Source organism: Nicotiana sylvestris, chromosome 1 (assembly GCF_000393655.2).
Source record: "Nicotiana sylvestris chromosome 1, ASM39365v2, whole genome shotgun sequence".
In the NCBI taxonomy this organism is placed as follows: Eukaryota; Viridiplantae; Streptophyta; class Magnoliopsida; order Solanales; family Solanaceae; genus Nicotiana; species Nicotiana sylvestris.
The window spans coordinates 15,117,663-15,138,715 of NC_091057.1; the positions used below are offsets into that span (position 1 = coordinate 15,117,663).

Here is a 21,053-nt window from a genome sequence, read left to right on the forward strand (position 1 = left end):
GTGTACCCCGTCAGAGACATCAATCGTGAACCGAGATCAAATAGGGACCGATATCATCCATACAATAGAGACCGAAGAAGCAGTGGGTCTGAGCAGAAATCTATGCAAAATGAAAAGAGAAGTGATCGAGGTTAGAGCAACCGGGGACTCATGAGCAAAAACATCTTCGTCAGGCCTAAAGAAGCACCACGATTATCGGTGTATAACTTCAACGTCGATGCTGCCGCTATCGTATCTACCATCAGACGCATCAAAGATACCAAATAGCCTAGACCTTTACAGTCCGATCCTACCCAAAGGGATCCCAACCTAATGTGCAAATATCACGACACTCATGGCCACAGAACAGAAGAATGCTGATAATTAAGAGAAGAGGTGGCCCAACTGTTCAACAATGGACATCTCCGAGAATTCTTGAGTGATCCGGCAAAAAACAACTTCAGGAATAGGGATACTAATAAGAAGACTAAGCAGGAAGAGCCTCAACACGTCATCAACATGATCATCGGTGGAATCAACATTCCTAGGATCCGATGCTAAAGCGCACCAAAGTATCCATCAAGGGAAAAACGAACTCGGGATTATGTACTGAAAGGAACCTTATTTTTCAATGACGAAGATACTGAGGGGATCGTGCAACCCCAAAATGATGCACTGGTAATATCGGCACTCGTAAATAAATCTCAAATTAAGCGTGTGTTAATTGATCCAGGTAGCTTAGCCAATATCATCAGATCAAGGATCGTGGAACAACTCAGCCTACAATGTCAGATCGTACCTGCGGTCTGAGTCCTGAACGGGTTCAACATGGCATGTGAGACCACTAAAGGGGAGATAACATTACCGGTGAACGTCACCAGAACTATACGGCTCTTGGACCATAGCATTTGGGTGGCTACCTTTAGTTCACACGGAGATCCAAGGTAGACCTGCAGGCGTCCGCAGGCGTCCGCAGGCCATGGCGTCTCCTCTATCCCTTATTTCCTGTTTCATTTCCTTAACTCAGAAACAGTGTATCGTTTATTTTCAGACTGTATGTAGTATTCATAGATCGTATGTGGTACTGTGACACCAGTTCTGGGTATTTAAGGTTAAACATTTGTATTAGATTCATATTTCAAATATTTCACTGCATTTCTTCCGCTTATTGAAATTTTCGCTGTTTATACGTTATTATTTTATAACTGTTAAAAACAAAAGTATAAAATGGATAAAGAATTAATTTGCTCAAATAATTGGCTTGCCTAGCTCACATTAGTAGGCGTTATCACGACTCCCGAGGGTGGAAAATCCGGGTCGTGACAAGTTGGTATTAGAGCTTTAGGTTACACGGGTCTCACAGTACGAAGACGTCTGTATTTATCCCCAGAGGCTACAGAGTTAGGAAAAACTTCACATTTATTCTTTCCTGTGGTACGGTTTGGTTTCTCAATACTAATTGAAATTCTACTCTGTTCGTTTGCAGATGGCGAGAACACGCGCTTCCTTATCCACCGACCAGCAGCCCGAGCCCCCAGCAACAACTCCTATGAGGGGTAGAGGGCGAGGTCGAGGCCATGCTAGAGGCCGAGGTAGGGGCAGAGCTCAGCCCAGAGCAGTAGCACCAGCAGCGGAGCCTTAGGTTAACTTTGATGATGAGGTTCCAGCCCCAGCAGTTCCGGTGGGCCCAGCTCAAGTCCTAGAGGGGTTTATTGCTACCCTGGTACCCCAGGATGCTCTAGTCCGTCTAGTGGGCCTTATGGAGAATGTCACCCGGGCAGGCTTGCTTCCTGTAACACCAGCCGTCTCTAAGGATGGAGGAGGAGCCCAGACTTCTGCTACTCACACTCCGGAGTAGATGGCTCCCCAGTTTCAGACTCCAGCAGCTCAGCCAGTTGGAGCAGTTTAGCCGGGTATGGTAGCTCAGATCGATGATGGAGCAGCTATGTCTACCGATGCCTTGTAGATATTGGATAGGTTCACCAAGCTCTTCACTACTACTTTCAGCGGTGCATCTTCTGAGGATCCCCAGGATTATATAGACAGCTGTCATGAGGTTCTCAAGAACATGGGGATAGTTGAAACCAATGGGGTCGATTTTGCTACTATTCACTTGTCGGGATCCGCCAAGACTTGATGGAGAGATTATTGCTTGGCTAGACCAGCCGGATCACTAGCTTTGACTTGGTAGCAGTTTACTCAGCTATTTCTGGAGAAGTTTCTCTCTATCACTAAATTTGTCTTAAGGCATGGATAGATGGGAAGAATACCTAGTGTTTTTTGCCACAGCTGAGATTTGAGCCAGAGACCTCATGGTTCTCAACCTACTTTTGACTAGGGATGGGCTTAAAATCCAAAAAACCGAAAAATCGGACCGGACCAAATTAATTCGGTATATCGGTTTCAGTTCTTCGGTATCAATTTGGAATGAATTACTCGATTGTTCGGTATTTTGGTATGGTACTAAGTATTGAATTTTCAATACTTCGGTATAAATACCGAAATGCCAAAGATTTTAAGTAAGCCTAGGTAGTAAAACTAAGCCATAGTCCAACCCTTAGGCCCTAGCCAGTAAAATAAGCAAAGTCCACCCCAACTGACCTTCATTCTTTCCCTTGTTTCTAACAATAGGAGACCTTTATTAATATATAATTTCCTGTTTGCTAAAAAAAATAAACTATAATGTATTTTGAAATTTTTGTTGAAGTTATACATATTAAAGCAATAACCCAATTAGATAATTGAAGCATAAATAAGATACCAAAATTTATATTCTAAATTAATAATAATAAACTGAACCTTTTCTTTATAAGAAATATAAGGATAAAATAATAAAAAATAAAGTATATTATAACTAAGTCGTCATTTTTAATGTTTTCCTTTTCTGGCATTCAGTCCTATAAATGATAGCCTCACTATATTTTTTCTTCGCCCAAATCCTAACCTGTCGTAATAGCGCATATCGTGGTACTAGGCAAGCTGACATTTCCAAAATACTCCCAACATTTAACAAAAAAAGAATCAAGTAATTTTAAATAACCAAAGTTTTTATAAAATGGGGTACAAACCCAAAACACAAATGCGGAAAATAACTCCCAAATCGGGGTGTCACTAAGCTCATGAACGTCTATACATCACCAGTCTAGAAAAAAAATGTCTATGAAAGTCTGAATAAAAAATACAATAAAAGAAAGGATACGGAAGGAGAAATAAGGACTACGAACGCCAGACAACTACCTCAAAGTTTCCGACGGTCAACCTTGCGAAAGATCAACACTCACCGTGTCCAGAAATACCTGGATCTGCACACTAAGTGTAGGGTGTAGCGTGAGTACAACCAACTCAGCAAGTAACAATACTAAATAAAGAGCTGAAAATAGTGACGAGCTACACAATTATAGTTCATTTCCAGTAGTTTCAACAAGGAAAAATAGATATACTTTCAAATCCGGCAATTTAAGTCAAATCAGTCTATACAATTCAAGTTCAAATAAAAACCTGACATAATATCTCCCAAAAGTTCAAACAGTAATATATGGCAGCTATGTGCAACAATAATGAAAGCAAGTACAGCCTCTCAGGGCAACAACCACTCCTACTTCCTCAATAGCTCATCACTCGGCACTCAGCCCTCAACACTCGCACTCAATAGGTATCGGTGCTCACTAGGGGTGTATAGACTCCGGAGGGGCTCCTACACCCCAAACGCTATATCCGCACGGACAACTCACGTGCTATAGTATTATTTCAGGATCCGCACGGACAACTCACCTACTATGGTATCAATATATCACAATCAGGCCATCAGCCTCACTCAGTCATCAACCTCTCTAGTCTCACGGGCTCTCAGTAATCATGAAAATCAACTCAAAACAAAAATGATATAACGTATCAACAAGGAATAACAGAGACTAAGGTAAGATATGCAAGTAAAACTACGACTGAGTACAAGTAGCAATTAATAAGTAATTCAACTGGTATCACAACTTCTGTGGGTCCCTACAGTACCAATACATAGCCTAACATGTGATTTCTAACATGATTTAGAGTCAAATTTCTATAACACATGGAGAGCATATAGCTAACAACAAGTTATTCAACTCTACAGTTCCACAGAATGGACCAAGTCACAATTTTCACGGTGCATGCCCACACGCCCGTCACCTAGCATGTGCGTCACCTCCAAAACAATCACATAACACATAATCTGGGGTTTCATACCCCCCACAACTAGATTTAGAATTATTACTTATCTCAATCCGAGCAAAACTCTACTCCAATATGCCTTTGCCTCGCAAATCGGCCTCCAAATGTCCCGAATTTAGCCACAGCGGTACAATACAATCAATACGGGTTAAAGGAATCAATTTTTTAGGAAATTACGAAGTTATAGCTCAAAATCCAAAATCGGCTCAAACCCGGGCCCCGGGCCCACATCTCGAAATCCGACAAAAGTCACAAACCGAAAGCCCATTCAACCATGAGTCTAACCATACTAAATTTACTCAAATCCGATAACAAAATCCTATTCAAAACCTCAAAAATCTAGTCCAAGAACTCTTCCTCATTTCCCCCAATTTTCCATCCCAAATCACAAATTTAATGGTAGAATCAAAGGCATAATCATGGAAATTAACCAAAACTAGATAGAAATCACTTACCCCAAACACCCACGTGAAAATACCTCCAAATATCGCCTCCTACCGAGCTCCCAATTCAATTTTGTGAAATGAACTCGAAACCCTCATTTTGAATCTTTTAAATATGCCCAGTGATGCCTTCATCGTGAACGCGACCTACCCCTCGCGTTCGAGTATACCATTTTGAATGCCCCTCAATATAACCCTTCGCGAACACGACCTCAGTCTCGCGAACGCGAAGTTTTACCGACCCCACTTTTTGCGAACGCGACCACAGCCCCGCAAATGCGTAGACCAAAAGCATGAGGTCCCCAGTTGCCTCCTCCCTTCTTGGCGAACGCGTCCCCCATATTGCGTTCGCGATGCACTCTCAGTCCAAACCTTCGCGTCCTCTTCTTCGCGAAAGTGAAGAACAAATCTTCCTCAACCAATAGATGCCATTTGCGAACGCATAAGAGGAAACCAGAACCAGCAAATACCAAAAATTTTCAGCCAACATGCAAGTCCAAAAATGATCGGTCAACCATCCGAAACCCACCCGATATCCCCGAGACTTCAACCACACATACCATCAAGTCTCAAAACATCATATGCACTTATTCAAACCCTCACATCACCTCAAACAACATCAAAAATACAAATTGCACATGGATTCAAGCCTAATGAACTTTGAAATTTCCAAATTCTACAAACGACGATGAAACCTATCAAATCACGTCTGATTGACCCAAAATTTTGTACACAAGACACATATGACACCACGGACCTACTCCAACTTTCGGAATCGGAATCCGACCACGATATCAAAAAGTTCACTCCCGGTCAAACTTCTTAAAAGTCCAATTTTTGCCATTTCAAGCCCAATTCCATTACGGGTATCTAATTCACAATCCGGACATGCTCCTAAGTCCAGAATTACCCAACGGAGTTAACGGAACCATCAAAATTTAAATTAGAGGTCGTTTACACATAAGTCAACATTCGGTCAACTTTTCCAACTTAAGCTTTCAATTATGAGACTAAGTGTCTCAATTCATTCCAAAATCTTGTCGGACCCAAACCAACTAACCCAGTAAGTCAAATAACAACTGAAAAGCACATAAGGAGCAGAAAATGGGGGAACAGGCTTACAACTCTCGAAATGACCGGCCAGGTCGTTATATCCTCCCCCTCTTAAACAAACGTTCGTCCTCGAACGAGTCTAGAAACATACCTGGAGTCACAAATAGGTGTAGATATCTGCTCTGCATATCTCGCTCAATCTCCCAAGTAGCCTCTTCCACGGGCTGACCTCTCCACTGCACCTTCACTGAAGCTATATACTTTGACCTCAACTTTCGAACCTGCTGATCCAAAATGGCCACCGGCTCCACATCATAAGTCATATCACCATCCAATTGAATCGTGCTGGAATCCAGAAAATCTGACGGATTGCCGACATACTTCCGGAGCATAGAAACATGAAATACTGGATGCACACTCGACAAACTAGGTGGCAAGGCCAGCTTGTAAGCCACCTCCCAATCCTCTGAAGTACCTCAAACGGACCAATAAAATGAGGGCTCAACTTACGCTTCTTCCCAAACCTCATAACACCTTCATGAGTGAAAACTTCAGTAGAACCTTCTCCCTAACCATGTAAGACACATCAAGGACCTTCCTATCGGCATAGCTCTTCTGTCTAGACTGTGCCGTGTGAAGCCGCTCCTGAATCGGTTTAACCTTGTCCAAAACATCCTGAACCATGTTAGTACCCTATAGTCTAGCCTCACCCAGCTCAAACCAACCCACCGGAGATCTACACTGACTTCCATACAAAGCCTCATACGGATCCATCTCAATGCTCGATTGATAGATATTGTTGTAAGCAAACTCTGCGAGCGGCAGAAACTGATCCCATGAACCCCCAAAATCAATGACACAAGCGCATACTATGTCCTCAAATATCTGAATAGTGAACTCGAACTACCCTTCTATCTGAGGGTGAAATGTTGTAGTCAACTCAACCTAGGTGCCCAACTCTCGCTGTATGGCTCTCCAAAACTACAATGTAAACTACGTGCCTCGATCTGAAATGGTGGACACTAGCACACTGTGAAGGCGAATAATCTCTCGGATGTAAATCTCAGCCAACCGATCAGAAGAATAAGTAGTAACAACTGGAATGAAGTGTATGGACTTGGTCAGTCGATCCATAATCACCCGAATAGCATCGAACTTCCTCGAAGTCTATGGGAGCCCAACTACGAAATCCATGGTGATCTGCTCCCACTTCCATTCTGAAATCTCTATCCTCTGAAGAAACCCACCAGGTCTCTGATGCTCATACTTTACCTGCTGCCAGTTAAGACTCTGAGCTACAAATCCCACTATATCCTTCTTCATTCTCCTCTACCAATAGTGTTGTCTCAAGTACCGGTACATCTTCGCAACACCCAAATGGATGGAATATCGCGAGATGTGGGCCTCCTCTATAATCAACTCTTGTATCCCATCTACATTGGGCATACATATCCGACTCTGCATCCTTAACACCCCATCATCTCCAATAGTATCATCTCTGGCATTACCATGCTGATCCTTGTCCTTGAGGACAAGGAAATGAGGATCATCATACTGGTGTTCTCTGATGAGATCAAATAAGAAAGATCGAGAAATCACACAAGCTAAAATCCGACTGGGCTCCGAAATATCTAATCTCACAAACTAGTTGGCCAAGGCCTGAACATCAACTGCAAGAGGTCTCTCACCAACATGAATGAATGCAAGGCTACCCATACTCATTGCCTTCATACTCAAGGCATCGACCACCACATTGGCCTTTCTTGGATGATACAGAATAGTGATATCAGAGTCCTTTAGCAGCTCCAACCATCTCCACAACAACAACAACAACAATAACAATCCAATATAATCCCACTTAGTGGGGTCTGGGGAGGGTGGTGTGTACGTAGACCTTACCCCTACCCTGGGGTAGAGAGGTTGTTTCCAAATAGACCTTCGGCAGCCTTCCTTCCAAAAACTTCCACCTTGTTCTTGGGGAGACTCGAACTCAAAACCTCTTGGTTGGAAGTGGAGGTTGCTTACCATCAGAGTAACCCCTCTTGTCTAGCTCCAACCATCTCCGCTGCCTCAAATTTAGATCCTTCTGTTTGAACAAGTGCTGGAGGCTCCGATGATCTGTAAATACCTTACAAGACACACCATAGAGATAGTGCCTCCAAATCTTCAATGCATGAACAATGGCAGCCAACTCCAAATCATGAACAAGGTAGTTCTTCTCATGAGGTTTCAACTGGCGCGAAGTATAAGCAATCACTCTATCCTTCTGCATCAAAACACACCCGATACTGACCCGAGAAGCATCACAATACACTGTGTAGGAACCAGAAGCTGATGGTAGAACTAGAACTGGAGTTGTGGTCAAAGAAGTCTTGAGCTTTTGAAAGCTCTCCTCACACTCATCCAACCACTTGAAAGGAGCACCCTTTTGGGTCAATTTGGTCAAGGGCAATGCAATAAACAAGAAATCGTACACGAAGTGACGGTAATAACCCAAACTAAGAAATCTCCGAATTTTCGTAGCTAAGGATGGTCTGGGCCAACTCTGAACCACCTCTATCTTTTTCGGATCCACCTGAATACCCTCACTGGACACCACGTTCCCCAAGAACGCTATTGAACTGAGCCAAAACTTACACTTGGAGAACTTGGCATAAAGCTTCTCCTCCATCAATCGCTGGAACAAAATCCTCAAATGCTGGGCATGCTCCTCTTGGATACGAGAGTACACCAAGATATCATCAATGAACACTATAACAAACAAGTCGAGATAAGGCTGAAACATATTATCCATCAGGTGCATAAACGTTGTTGGGGCGTTTGTCAGCCTAAAAGACATCACAAGGAACTCATAATGACCATAACGGGTCCTGAATGCTGTCTTTAGAATATCTGAGTCCTGAATCTTCAACTGGTGATACCCAGACCTCAAATCAATCTTGGAGAACACCCTCACTCCCTGAAACTGGTCAAATAGATCATCAATAAGCGGCAAAGGATACTTGTTCTTGATTGTGACTTTGTTCAACTGCCTATAATCAATGCACATCCTCATAATACCATCCTTCTTCTTTTTCACAAACAACATCGGTGTGCCCTAAAGTGACACACTAGGCCTAATAAACCCCTTATCAAGGAGTTTCTGAAGATGCTCCTTAAACTCATTCAACTCAGTTGGTGTCATACGGTATGGAGGAATAGAAATGGGCTGAGTGCCTGGCACCAGGTCAATACCAAAGTCAATATCCCTGTCGGGCAACATGCTTGGTAGGTCTACAAGAAACACATCCGGGAAATCTCGCACTATCGGAACAGAATCAATAGTAGGGGTCTCAACACTAACATCCATTACAAAGGCCAAATAAGATAAACAACCATTCCCAACCATCCGTTGGGCCTTCAAGTATGAAATTAATCTACTGGGAACATAGTCTAGAGAACCTCGCCACTCAATCCGTGGCAACCCAGCATCACTAACATCACGGACTTAGCGTGACAATCCAAAATAGCATGACATGGAGACAACCAGTCCATACCCAAGATCACATCGAAATCAACAATACTAAGCAACATGAGATCAACTCTTATTTCCAATCCCCCAACAGTCAGTACACACGATCGATATACACGGTCCACAACAATAGTATCGCCCACCGGTGTAGATATATGAACAGATGAAACTAGGGACTCATGGAGCAAATCTAGATAATGAGAAAAATACGATGATACATACAAATAAGTGGATCCAGGGTCAAATAATACAGAGGCATTCCTGTGGCAAACTGAGACAATACTTGTGATCACTACATTTGAAGCAATGGCTTCAAGTCTGCGGGAAGAGCATAGAATCAGGCCTGACCCCCACTTGATTGGCCTCTGCCTCTAGGGCGACATCTAGCTTACTGAGCCCCACCCGAGCTTACTGAAAGGGTGGTGTAGCTGCTGGTACTGGTGCTATCGGCTGAGAACTATGTTGTGGAGTCCCACTAAACAACCTAGGGCAATCTCTATTGATGTGACCAAGATCTCTGCACTCGAAACAACCCCCCTCCCCCCCCCTGACGGAACTGTTGCTCCTGATACCCCGAGAAACTACCCGTAGAAACCTGAGCGGATGAGGAATGGTGAGAACTCTACGCTGGTAGTGCATTGAATGAAGACTGGCCTGAGCGAGCAATGTAAGAACAGTGGCTAATTGATGCACTACAATGAGTTGGTCGAGTCGTCTGAGTATGCTTGTAAAGACAACCCCTGCTGTGGTGGAACTGACCCCAGAAGGAACACCGCCAAAACCACCCGATCCACAAAGCCTCTTGGCCTCCCTCTCACCCCGCTCCTGAATGTGGACCATCTCTATCTACAGAGCAATGTCGACTACCTCGTCAAAAGTAGCACCAAATACCCTCTCTTGAGTCATATGAAACCGCAATTGATATGTGAGGCCATTAATGAACCTTATAATCCTCTCCCTATCATTGGGAACCAACGAAACTATGTGACAAGCCAACTCAAAAAACCTCATCTCGTACTGCGTTACAAATATGTCATCCTGATGTAACTGCTCAAACTATCTGCGCAGCTCCTCTCCGCGAGACTGCGATACGAACTTCTCTAAGAAGTGAATAGAGAACTTATGCCATGTAAGTGGTGCTGAACTGACTGACCTGCACCTCTCATAAGCCTCCCACCAACTAAAGGCAGCCCTAGTGAACTAAAAAGTAATGAACGAGACCCTATTAGTCTCCAGAATACCTATTGTACGAAGAATCCTCTGACAATTATCCAAGAAACCTTAGGCATCCTCCGACTCTGCCCTGCTGAAAGATAAAGGCTGGAGCCTCCCGAACCTCTCCAATCTCCACTGCTCATCATCAGGCATGGCAGGAACCACATGGGCCTGAGCAGCTGCAACCGACTGGGCTGGTAGTGCCCCCGATGTCTGGAGTCCCTTCATCACCTGCTCTGGTGTGCGGACATTGGGAGTCTGAGTACCACCCCCGGCCTGAGAAGTGGTTGCTACGGCCAAAACTGCGACCCCTGAGCAAAATTGGTGCACACGATCAAAATCTGAGCTAAGGCCTCTTGAAGGCATGGAATTAGGATGGGCACAACTGGTGCCTGAGCTTGCCCCACTGGCTCAACTGTATCTGGGACCTGATCCTAAGCTAGAGCGACTTGTGGGTCTACAGGTGTATGAGTTGTGCCTCTGCCCCTACCATGGCCTCTACCGCAACCTCGGTCTCTCGCCGCCCTAACTGGTGGTACTGGTATCTGTCCATCTTGCCCAGTAGTACGTGTTCTCACTATCTATAAGAGAATAGAATGGCAGAAGTTTAGTTACCAGAATCAACAGATTCGCACAACAAGAATTCAATAATGTGAAGTTTCCTACGGGTTCGACAGTTCTGGAAGATAAGTACAGACGTCTCTGTACTGATCCGCAAGACTCTACTAACCTACTCATCTGTTCATGGGTCTCAGAAAATATGTAAGATGATAAAGTTTATTTCATGGTATTAATCAGAGGCATAATGGTCTTATGACGTACTGAGAGATTTTATTAACGTATTTCATATGCATTTCATGCATTTATACATGCACATTGACCCATGACTAGATGACGTTATATATGTGTATATATGTATTTTATATGTATATGGGATATGAAAAAAAGTTACGGCGTTATATATGTACCGCCACCTATCATCTGGTATACGTTGATGATTTTACCCACAGTGGCTGATATAATATGATGGGATGCCCTCAGATGCCTGATGATGTTATGAAACATGTACCTATGCACGACATGACATTCATATGCATATGCATGACACTATAATTATTTCATAATTTACAGAGTTATCCAGACTTACAGGTTGAGTCATTTACTCTATATTTCTTCCATGTCTGTTATGTACTTATTTATGTGTCTTACATACTCGGTACATTATTCGTACTGACGTCCCTTTTACCTTGGGACGCTGCGTTTCATGCCCATATGTTCCGATAGGCACGTCGAGAGCCCTCCAAATAGGTTATCAGGCCAGCGGAAGATGTTGATGTACTTCATTTACTTCGGAGTTTCTTGTTTGGTTAGTATGATTTAGACGTGTATTATTTTGTATGGCGAGACTCTGTCCCGACCTTTATAAAAATTATGTATTCTTAGAGGCTTGTAGACAGATGTCATGTACGTAAAAGGTTGTATGGCCTGGTCGGCCTATATTCAGTATACGGGTAGTTATTTTGGTCTTATAGGCCCGTATGTCTTATGTATAAGTTGATATCACATGTTGTATTCTACTTATTTCATAGCAGCCTTCCAGCTTAGTTATCTATGATAAGTATGATATGGAAATATACGTTATGTTGGTACTCGGTTAAGTAAGGTACCGGATGCCCGCTGCGGCCCATAGGTTTAGATCGTGACAATCAATAAAATCTTTTGGAGTCCATTATGCCTCTGATTTATATCATGAAATAGACTTTATCAACTTACGTATTTTCTAAGACCCATGGACAGATGATAGAATAATAAGATACATAGGGAATCAAGAATATAAGCATCTCTAGCATTTCTATGAATAGAGTCATTTATGGAAATTGTGTATTTGCTCATTTTGTTTGTGTCGTATAGATTATGCCAAAAGAAAGAAGGAATAGCCTTAACATACCTGAACCAGTTCTTTTGAAAATCCTCTAATACACGTCACTTGCGACAACACATAATGGCATATTGAAGTAGGAAAAAATCCGTATGTTATTCTTGAGAAAGATTGCACCTTACTCCTTTAGTATCGCAAAATTCTGTTGCTATAACATTACGTAGTCTCGTATGAATTTTGTGGCTTTCATCCGATATCTTAGCCAACATAAGTACATCACTTTCTTACTGATATGGGAAAATGTGTATGGGCTCTTAAGAGCATCTCACTTCATAAGAGCTTTTTTGTAATCCTTTGCATTCTAAGTATAACATTACCCTTTAATGACTTGTGTCTTTATCAAAGAGAGTGCTCCCACCTTTAGGATGACTAATCTTTGGCCTTAAGGCCCCTATATGCCACATATTGTAATGACTAAGAGAAATCTTGGGTTGCCACGTTGTTGTCTTGATTAAGCTTATCCAATAGCTTAGAGGGTGTTTGGCTAAGCTTATAAGTTGGTAAAATTAAAAGTGCTTATAAGTTAAGTGCTTATAAGCCCAAAATAAATCAAAAGTCATAAGTTGGTCTCCACCAACTTATCAAATTTCAGCTTATAAGCATTTTAGGTTTGACCAAAATATTTATAATTCTATCCCTAAAATACTTCTTTTTAAAACAAAACTTTTCGTATACCCAGTTCTTCAGCTGCTTATTATTAATTTTAACACTTTTATCCAAACACATAACTGCTTATTTTTTAAATCAGCTTCAGCACTTAAAAGTATTTTTCAGCACCTAATGCTTATCAGCTAAGCCAAACGAACTCTTAATTAAGTTTATCCACAAATTCCTTAATTAACTTGTTAATCCCTCATTAATCAATAATTACCCAATTATTCACATAATTAAGAATTATCTCAAACACTTAAAATACTACTCACTTTTAACACACTTTATACACCTTACTATCATGATCATGTGGTACCTTGTATGATACTAGTTCATAAATACCGGGTATTTTAGCTCGGGCCGTATTTTATCCCAAAATGCCAAACTTCGACGAAACTCATTTTTTCAAACTGCTTACCCTCTCACCTTCACGAATTTACTTATCCCTTGTTTGAAATAGCATAATACTTATAATCCTAAAATAATCTCATTCCCTAGCTTACGTCGATTAACTTACGACGGAACTTTAATGTACAAAAAAAATGCGGGATGTAACATCTCATTTTCGAGCTTTCATCAATTTATTTATGGCATACTTCCACGTACGAAAACATGGGGTGTAACAGGGGGAGGTGTCATCGAGGAAGATGACGAAAGGATGGGGTGGGGTTCTTATTTTTCTTTTACTTTTCTTTCAAAAGTGATTTTTTTTAAATCCACATGTCCCCATCTTATTTGTCACCCTGGCGTGTGAATTACACGCATGTTTTATATTTGACTTCTTATCAATTTTGTGTCTAAATGACACATTTGAGATATGGTTGGAGAATTCAAATAAAATAGATTTAAGATAAAGTGTCTAAGTAAATAGTGTGGACAATTTAAGGGGCTATTAATGTATTCTGCCAAAACAGAAATAACACGCAAATATCGAGCAAAAAACAGTTAAGGAAAGAAAAATGAAGCCTTTTCATGGAGAAAAATGTTACTTTTAATGCATTTGCAGTGGAAATTAACAATTTTCATCTAGGATTCTAGCAGAGTCTTCTAGAGAGAGTGAAAGAGAAAGTGCAAAGTGGTCGACTAATTTAGGTTCCCGTGTTAAATTAGTTGGAGAAAAGTGGGTCAAGTTTGTGGATCAGGAGCGGGTTCAGATCAATTAGGTAAAAAAAACCATATGGCCTTGAGCCTTAAATCCATGCCACTTGTCCATTCAGTCAGTTTAGGAGTAATTTTAATTAATAGTGTACGATAAGGAGTCTTTTGACCCAAGGACAATTTTAAATAATAGTTAATAGTAGAGGGATATATATCATACCCTTCACCATCTTTGAAAAGGTTCCATAAGTACAATTACAGCTACAGAGCAATGTTACATTTTATTTGAATTGGTAAAATCATTCCACATTGGTAGTTTGAGATTAATGGAATATAAATGTTTGGGACTTCTACATGACTATTCAGGCGGAATAAAAAAAACTTATGCACGTGTCAATTAGTTATGTGGCTTATGAATTTTTTTATTTTTAGACGTAATAAATCAGGAAAAAAATCACTATAAATTTTCGACACATTTTCTTCAATATAATTGAATGTTAAAATAGCACGGTCTAACTTGTTTTCGGACTGGTCATTCAAAAATAGCCAGTGTTTGTCAAGTCATTAAAAAATAGTCACTATTTTGCTGCAATAGAGACCGGTCCAACATAATATACTGGAGTTCGGTGCACCTGTGTATGAACTTCCAGCATATTATGCTGGACCGGTATACTTTGCTGGCTCCAATATAATATACTGGAGACTGGAGCACCGATGCTCCAAACTTTAGTATATTATGCAGGACCGGTATATTATAGTGGAACTCCAGTATATTATGTTGAAGTATTTTTTCAGATTTTGAACAGTGTTTTCGTTCAGATTTATCTTTACATGAAAATTGACTAAATTTTGATTACTTTTGAAATTGTGGTTATTTTTGAATGACCGCCTGTAAATCTGGCTATTTTTAAATTTCTTGTTTTGTTGAAGATTGAACTGCTCCAACACCGGCCCGGTCCAACATAAAAAAATGAAGGGAGAATGATACAGTTACCCACAAAAACGAAACTATTTACCCTTGTTTTCCCATTTGTTTTCCTATTCATCAAACTAATTACATTTCCTACCCATAGTAGTTTTTGTGGGGAGTTTTTTTTTTTCTCCAATTCTTTTTTATTTCTATGTTTATTTTCTTTTTCCCTTTTTTTCTTTCTTTTCTCCTTTTCTTTTTTTCTCGTTTTCTTCTTTTTTCCCTTTTTAATTTCATTTAACTTCTTTTTTTATATTCTTTTTCTCTTCATAATCTAATTTGATTTACTGTTTTCACTATTTTTATTATTCTTTTTTTATACAATAAGAAAAAATAACTGATATTGTAAATATTTGTTTACCTTTTTTTAATATAACTAGTACAATATACCTTCTTTTTTATTTCTCATTTTCTAAATTCAATTATCAAACTGAAATAATATCAGTTGTCACTTGATCTAATTCACTAAATATCACACCGACTGCTGTTAAACACCATAAATTACATAATCATATTCTAAGAATCAACACGTGGTTGTCATGCAAACCTTGATCACCTTCCCTACAAATATCATGACACACTCTACCATTAGCAGTAATACAACCAGCTATAGAGCAAGAAAACATAATCTACGACAACCAAATCTCCATATATACTAGTTAGAATAAAAATGATAATAAAATATTAAAAAATGCAATAAAAGTATAAGTAGCAAAAAAGACTTCCTGTACCATGTGATACCAATATGGTATATATGTATACCAACAGAGCATATGATTGCTACAACTATCTGCAACTATACTACTGTGCCAAACATTAACAGACGCAATAAAAGTATGAGAAAATTACATGCTCATATTGCAAGCTAAATATTAGCAAAACAACTTGCTCATTCCATATACTAACATGGTATATAGTTGTATGGGGTCGTTCCAACAATTGCCTATAATTATAAAACTATTACATAATACACATAATTTATGTCCATCGGCACAAAAAATTCCAGCACTGCAAATCATATTCATATAAATAATTTCATAATAGAATTCACTTAAAATGCAGCTAAAACAATCAAAACAATGTTCAAACTATCATATGATATCAATATGACATATAAGTATACCAACATGGTATACAGCTTTACTGGTTAATTCCTGGCAATTATATGACTATACTACTATTACATAACACACATGCATAAAGAGAAAAATAAAAAAAAAATAGTGTACCACATATTAATATAGTAAAGTATTTCAAAATATTGTACTATATTACTATTATTTAAAGAAAATCAAATATTGCACCAATTAAATACAGGTAATTCACCAAAAAGTGATTCAACTAGCATATGATACCAATATAGTATATAACTATACTAATATGGTATATAGTTGGAATAAATTATATTTCAACCCAAATATTTCAACCCAAATTTCTAAAATCTACTACAAAATCTCCATCAAATTGACTAAAACTTTAGCTACAACCTCCAATCAACTTTCCAAACAAACACATACAGGATCGGATCAAAATAATTAAAAACTCAAACAAATCAACTTATGAGTTTCAAGTTTCAAGATCCTTCAATGATGGATTTAATTTTCTCACAATAAAATCTTTGAAAATTAGCATTAACACCATAATCAAAGAACAATACCCAATAAATTCCAACAGCAAATACTTCAACACACATGAAAATTCAAATTTTAGTTAGATAGTACATATTATTTTTTGTTTTACTTTTAGAAGATAAAATAAACTATGGAGCACAAAGAAAAAAAAAGGGGGTGATGATATTATTTTTTGGCTTCTTTTTAGGATTCACGCTTTTGCTTCTTAAATTAGATATGTCCATCGCACGCGAGAATTGGGTTGAGCGGGTAATTAATTGTAATAGAATAGGTATTGATGTAATTACATTTAAAATGGATAATTACAGGTAATTACTTTTGATTAGGTAGGTACATAGGGTAGTTTTCTCAAAAATATGAAAGGGAAATCGGTTCTCTCACAATTACGGGAAGGAAGATCCCCCAGTATATGAGGTTAATGAAATACTCATGTATACGCTATGGAATTCTTCACAGGTAGATTAATTTTTCATAATTCCCATTTTCCCATTTCCGAAACGTAATGTGGAAGTAGAAACCACATCTACGCTAGAAATATTGTTTTGATCACATTCACAGGCTAATTAATTACCTTTTTGAGATTAATGTGTCATTTCATGTTTTTTTTCCTTTTGAATTTCTTCGCCACCTTTACGGTAAGTTTTGGTCAATTCAATCTGATTGCGCTGCTGATGCATTTTATTTTTTCTTTTTCCTTTTCCCTAGCTCTCATTTGGATTTTTTCCCATCTTGTCTCAGTTTGTTCTTCCTTAGCCTGAGCACATGCGAAAAGCATATTTAATCCTCGACTAGTATGTTCTAGTGCAGTTTTTGCTGTTATTTATTTATTATTTGAGAATGGTGTCGGGCCAATACCTCGACTATTTTACTGGGTACCTGCTACTTCCCACCAACACAGGTACCGGATAACTCTGTCCACCAAGACTTAGGTACATCAGAAGAAATTATATTTTTTTGCCTCCTTTGAAGTTTGAACTTGAAACCTCATAGTTATAGTAGAATATGTAGACTCTTAGAAATATACAATGTGCTGCCTATGAAGATGTATTCATACACAAAGATGCAAATCAGAAAAGAAAACTGTATCCAGCTCGGCCATGGATATGTTAATTGGTAAGCTACTTTAGTTATCCTTTTATATTGTGCCATCTTCCAATTTACCCAATAGCCAAATTTAGATGCTAACAAAGCCAAAGCTGAGGGAAGAAATTTATGGAAACAGTATGTACAAGAGAGAGATGGATCTAATGATGAAGAATGCAAATATAAGGGTAGATACAAGCATTCTTCTATTCTTCAAAAAATAAAGGATAGAAAGAAAATAAAACTCAAAACCTCTTAAGCTTATTGTTCACCTTGGTCCGGATAAAATGGAAGGCAATATTGAACTGATAGTGGCTTCCCTCTGTTGTTTGCCTGCCCCAACCTGAGGTACGTTTGTGAAATTGTAATCCAAGTTGGTTTCAACAGACACCAAACCTTCCAGCGCCTTAACCACCAATGTCATGGAAGGCCTCTTGGTGTAATCTCCCTGTAGACACCACGCAGCAATGCTCATCATTTCTGTCACTTCTTCTTTATGGCGCTGCATATCCTCATTGGTTTTGTCAACCATGTCCATGAGCAGCTCTTCTTCAGCTTTTCTTTCAAAAACACTTAGCAAATGGACATCATCATCAGCCTGGGACAAATCTAAATTCTTTCGTCCACAGAGAACTTCCAAGAGCACAATACCAAAGGCATACACGTCTACTTTCTCAGTGATTACTGACCTCAGCCATTCAGGGGCTAAATACCCTGGCGTTCCTCTCATTCTAGTTACAACATTGCTTTTGTCTTTCTCAATCAGTTTCGACAACCCAAAATCAGAGATCTTAGCATTGAAATTTTGATCTAGAAGGATGTTTTGTGGTTTGATGTCCAAATGAATTATCTTCTGGCTGCAATCTTCATGTAAATAAGCTAATCCTTTGGCAATATCTGATATTATCCTTCTCCTTGTACGCCATGAAAGCCCATTTTCTGGATTTTTATGAGAAATCCATCTATCTAGTGATCCATTTACCATGTGCTCATAGATCAGAAGCCTGTGGCTCTTTTCAGCACAAAATCCAATGAGTTTCACCAAATTGATGTGGTGAATTCCACCGACTATTTTTACTTCTGTTAAGAATGATTCCATCACATGACCTACACCATCCAGATGCTTCACAGCTATTTTGGTGCCATTACTCAGTGTTCCTTCATACACAGAGCCAAATCCTCCTTCCCCTAGCTTTGAACTGAAATCTTCTGTTATTATTTTCAACTCATTGTAAGGGAACCGAGCTAGTATTCCCGGTAAGATTGGCTCTAGATCCAGAAGATCCCCAGCCTTGCTGGACTCATGTGTCCTCTTTCTGAAAAGAACAAAGCATGTACTGATACTTAAAATTATCCCAAAGAAAGCTGCAAGAGTAGATCCTATTATCACTCGGAGGGGTATTGGTTTTTTTCCTCCAGAAATAATTGGAGGCTGATTCTGTGCCTTAGAGGAATCCTGTGACTTTGAGGAATTCTGCACCTTAAGAAATACTCTCGTGTCCAGTTCACCCTCGTTGTCTATGAGAGATAAGACTTCATTCAGTAACAAACAGCTCCCTCGTTGAGCCCCATCTGAATCATATTTGAAAACAGCAGCTTTGCAGGAACAGATGCTAAGGCAGGCCCTTTTGCAATCTTCCAACTTTTTCCCCTTAAGCGGTGATATGCTAGAAGTTAGTTCATGATTGAACTCAAATGCAAAATATGTGGTATTCCTGAGCTCTACGAAACTATGATACTGCGAGGAGTTGCAGTAAATGGATGTCAGCTGTGAACATCCAAGATCTTGTTTCCTCTCAAAAAATGGCCTGAAGAAATTTCTTTCTGGCGGACAAGTACATTGCCCGTTATTTGTGCAAATGCTATATTTTCCACACACCATTGGGTACCCACAGTTCCCTGCATATGGCGTCAAAAGATCATATACGTCTTTCCAATCAAATACTTTCATCTCCCATTGGTAAACCCGTAAATGTCCATCAGGCCCAAGCTTTATGAACTGAGCTGGTGATGTAGGAGGGTATTGCAGAGCAGTAAGGGTTTGACCATCAAAATTGAAATAAGAAATATCCGGAAGAGGTGAAGCATAGTAAAACTGAGGTGGGTCAGAATCTACATAAGTGACAAGGCTTCCATTGAGGATAGTTGACGATAGCAAACCTTGACTCTGATTGGTTGCTGAAATGCTTGCTATGAGCTTCTGCCCAGAAACCAGACTCTGCCCCGGGAGCATAGAATCCGTAGGATGCTCAAAAGATTGCCAAATTGTGCGATTGGTATTATCAAAGAGCACGAGATTCCCCGTTTCTGTCAAGTTTAAGCCTGAAACCGATTTCCCATTTGTATTTGTAGACCAAACAAGAGCGCCATCAGAGTCTGCCAAGACCAAGTTACCATCTTGGCCTAGTTGTAAGGTTGCATTGGGTTTGACAGGATGGTTTCGGTTAGCAGACCAAACTAACCGGGAATCCATATAATATTTGTCTTCGCTAGCAGGGATGTTCTTGAATGCAAAAAGGATACCAAGAAAGCATTCGGTGCTTTCGACATTGCAGTGGAAGGCAAAGAGGTGGCACTTAGTGCCATCAGTTCCACTCACAAGGATGGGTGTCAAGACAGATAAGCCGAAGGTGGAATCAGCCAACGAAAACGGCTTGTTGATCCAGGAAGTGGGAAGTCCTGCTGTAGAATTCAAACGACTGGCATTTAGGTACCACGAAATCTGGGATGAGGCAAATCTGGATGACAAAAGTTGGAGATAAATGATGACTAGTACAGGAAAATACAATCTCTGCTTCACCAACATTGCTTTCTAAACGAAGCTAAAGCTAATAAAATGTTTGAAATCTGGACCAGTTTGCTAGCTACATCTCTCTATTCTAAACCAAAGTGTCCTCCTTTTCCCTATTATTTTATAGGATCTGGAGACTAGAGACAACCACTCTCTCTTCTTTATTCTTAAAAAAAACAAATTCCATGTTACTTATGCCTGCTGTTTTGCTTTTTTCTTTCAATGCGTGTCTCCTGGTCAATACAAGAGAGCTGCCTCAGGAAAACTTTAAATTAATGTTTTCCAAATGTGTTTATACGAAGCCCCTTAGTAATTTGTTGTTCGCTTTTTTTACTCTTTAATAATCATTTAATTATTTTCTTAATATTTAAGACTTTAAAATTGATTTACCCTTTGATTATTAAATTTTTCATATTTGAACTATGTAGGAATTACTCCAAATATTTAGGACTTCAAAATCAATTAAGAGTTTGTTTTTCAATC

The 21,053-nt window shown here is 39.6% G+C and overlaps 2 protein-coding genes across 2 annotated transcripts; both read right to left on the minus strand.

The window, feature by feature from the left end:
- Window positions 1–363: 363 nt before the first annotated feature.
- Window positions 364–10,032, minus strand: LOC138890540 (uncharacterized). The gene is made up of 7 exons (XM_070173934.1): window positions 9,788–10,032; window positions 8,807–9,019; window positions 8,319–8,509; window positions 7,679–7,799; window positions 7,130–7,245; window positions 5,833–6,156; window positions 364–536 (listed from the first exon to the last, which is right to left on the minus strand). Exons 1-7 carry the CDS (start codon window positions 10,030–10,032, stop codon window positions 364–366), a joined length of 1,383 nt encoding a protein of 460 aa, XP_070030035.1.
- Window positions 10,033–17,922: 7,890 nt separating this feature from the next.
- On the minus strand, window positions 17,923–20,723 carry LOC104215726 (G-type lectin S-receptor-like serine/threonine-protein kinase SD2-5). The gene has a single exon (XM_009765588.2). It carries the CDS (start codon window positions 20,583–20,585, stop codon window positions 18,048–18,050), a length of 2,538 nt encoding a protein of 845 aa, XP_009763890.1. The 5' UTR covers window positions 20,586–20,723; the 3' UTR covers window positions 17,923–18,047.
- Window positions 20,724–21,053: the final 330 nt, after the last annotated feature.

Bases quoted from the DNA above. Each gene is read 5' to 3' on its own strand.
- LOC138890540 (XM_070173934.1), bottom strand. From the start codon at position 10,032: ATGGTCCACATTCAGGAGCGGGGTGAGAGGGAGGCCAAGAGGCTTTGT. The intron at 7,800-8,318 runs GTAAGTTTTGGC...AGGTATTTACAG, and splicing joins TTATGCCAAGTTCTCCAAGT to ATCATCGGAGCCTCCAGCAC. The intron at 537-5,832 runs GTATGTTTCTAG...GGTGCGCTTTAG, and splicing joins ACACCTATTTGTGACTCCAG to CATCGGATCCTAGGAATGTT.
- LOC104215726 (XM_009765588.2), bottom strand. From the start codon at position 20,585: ATGTTGGTGAAGCAGAGATTGTATTTTCCTGTACTAGTCATCATTTAT.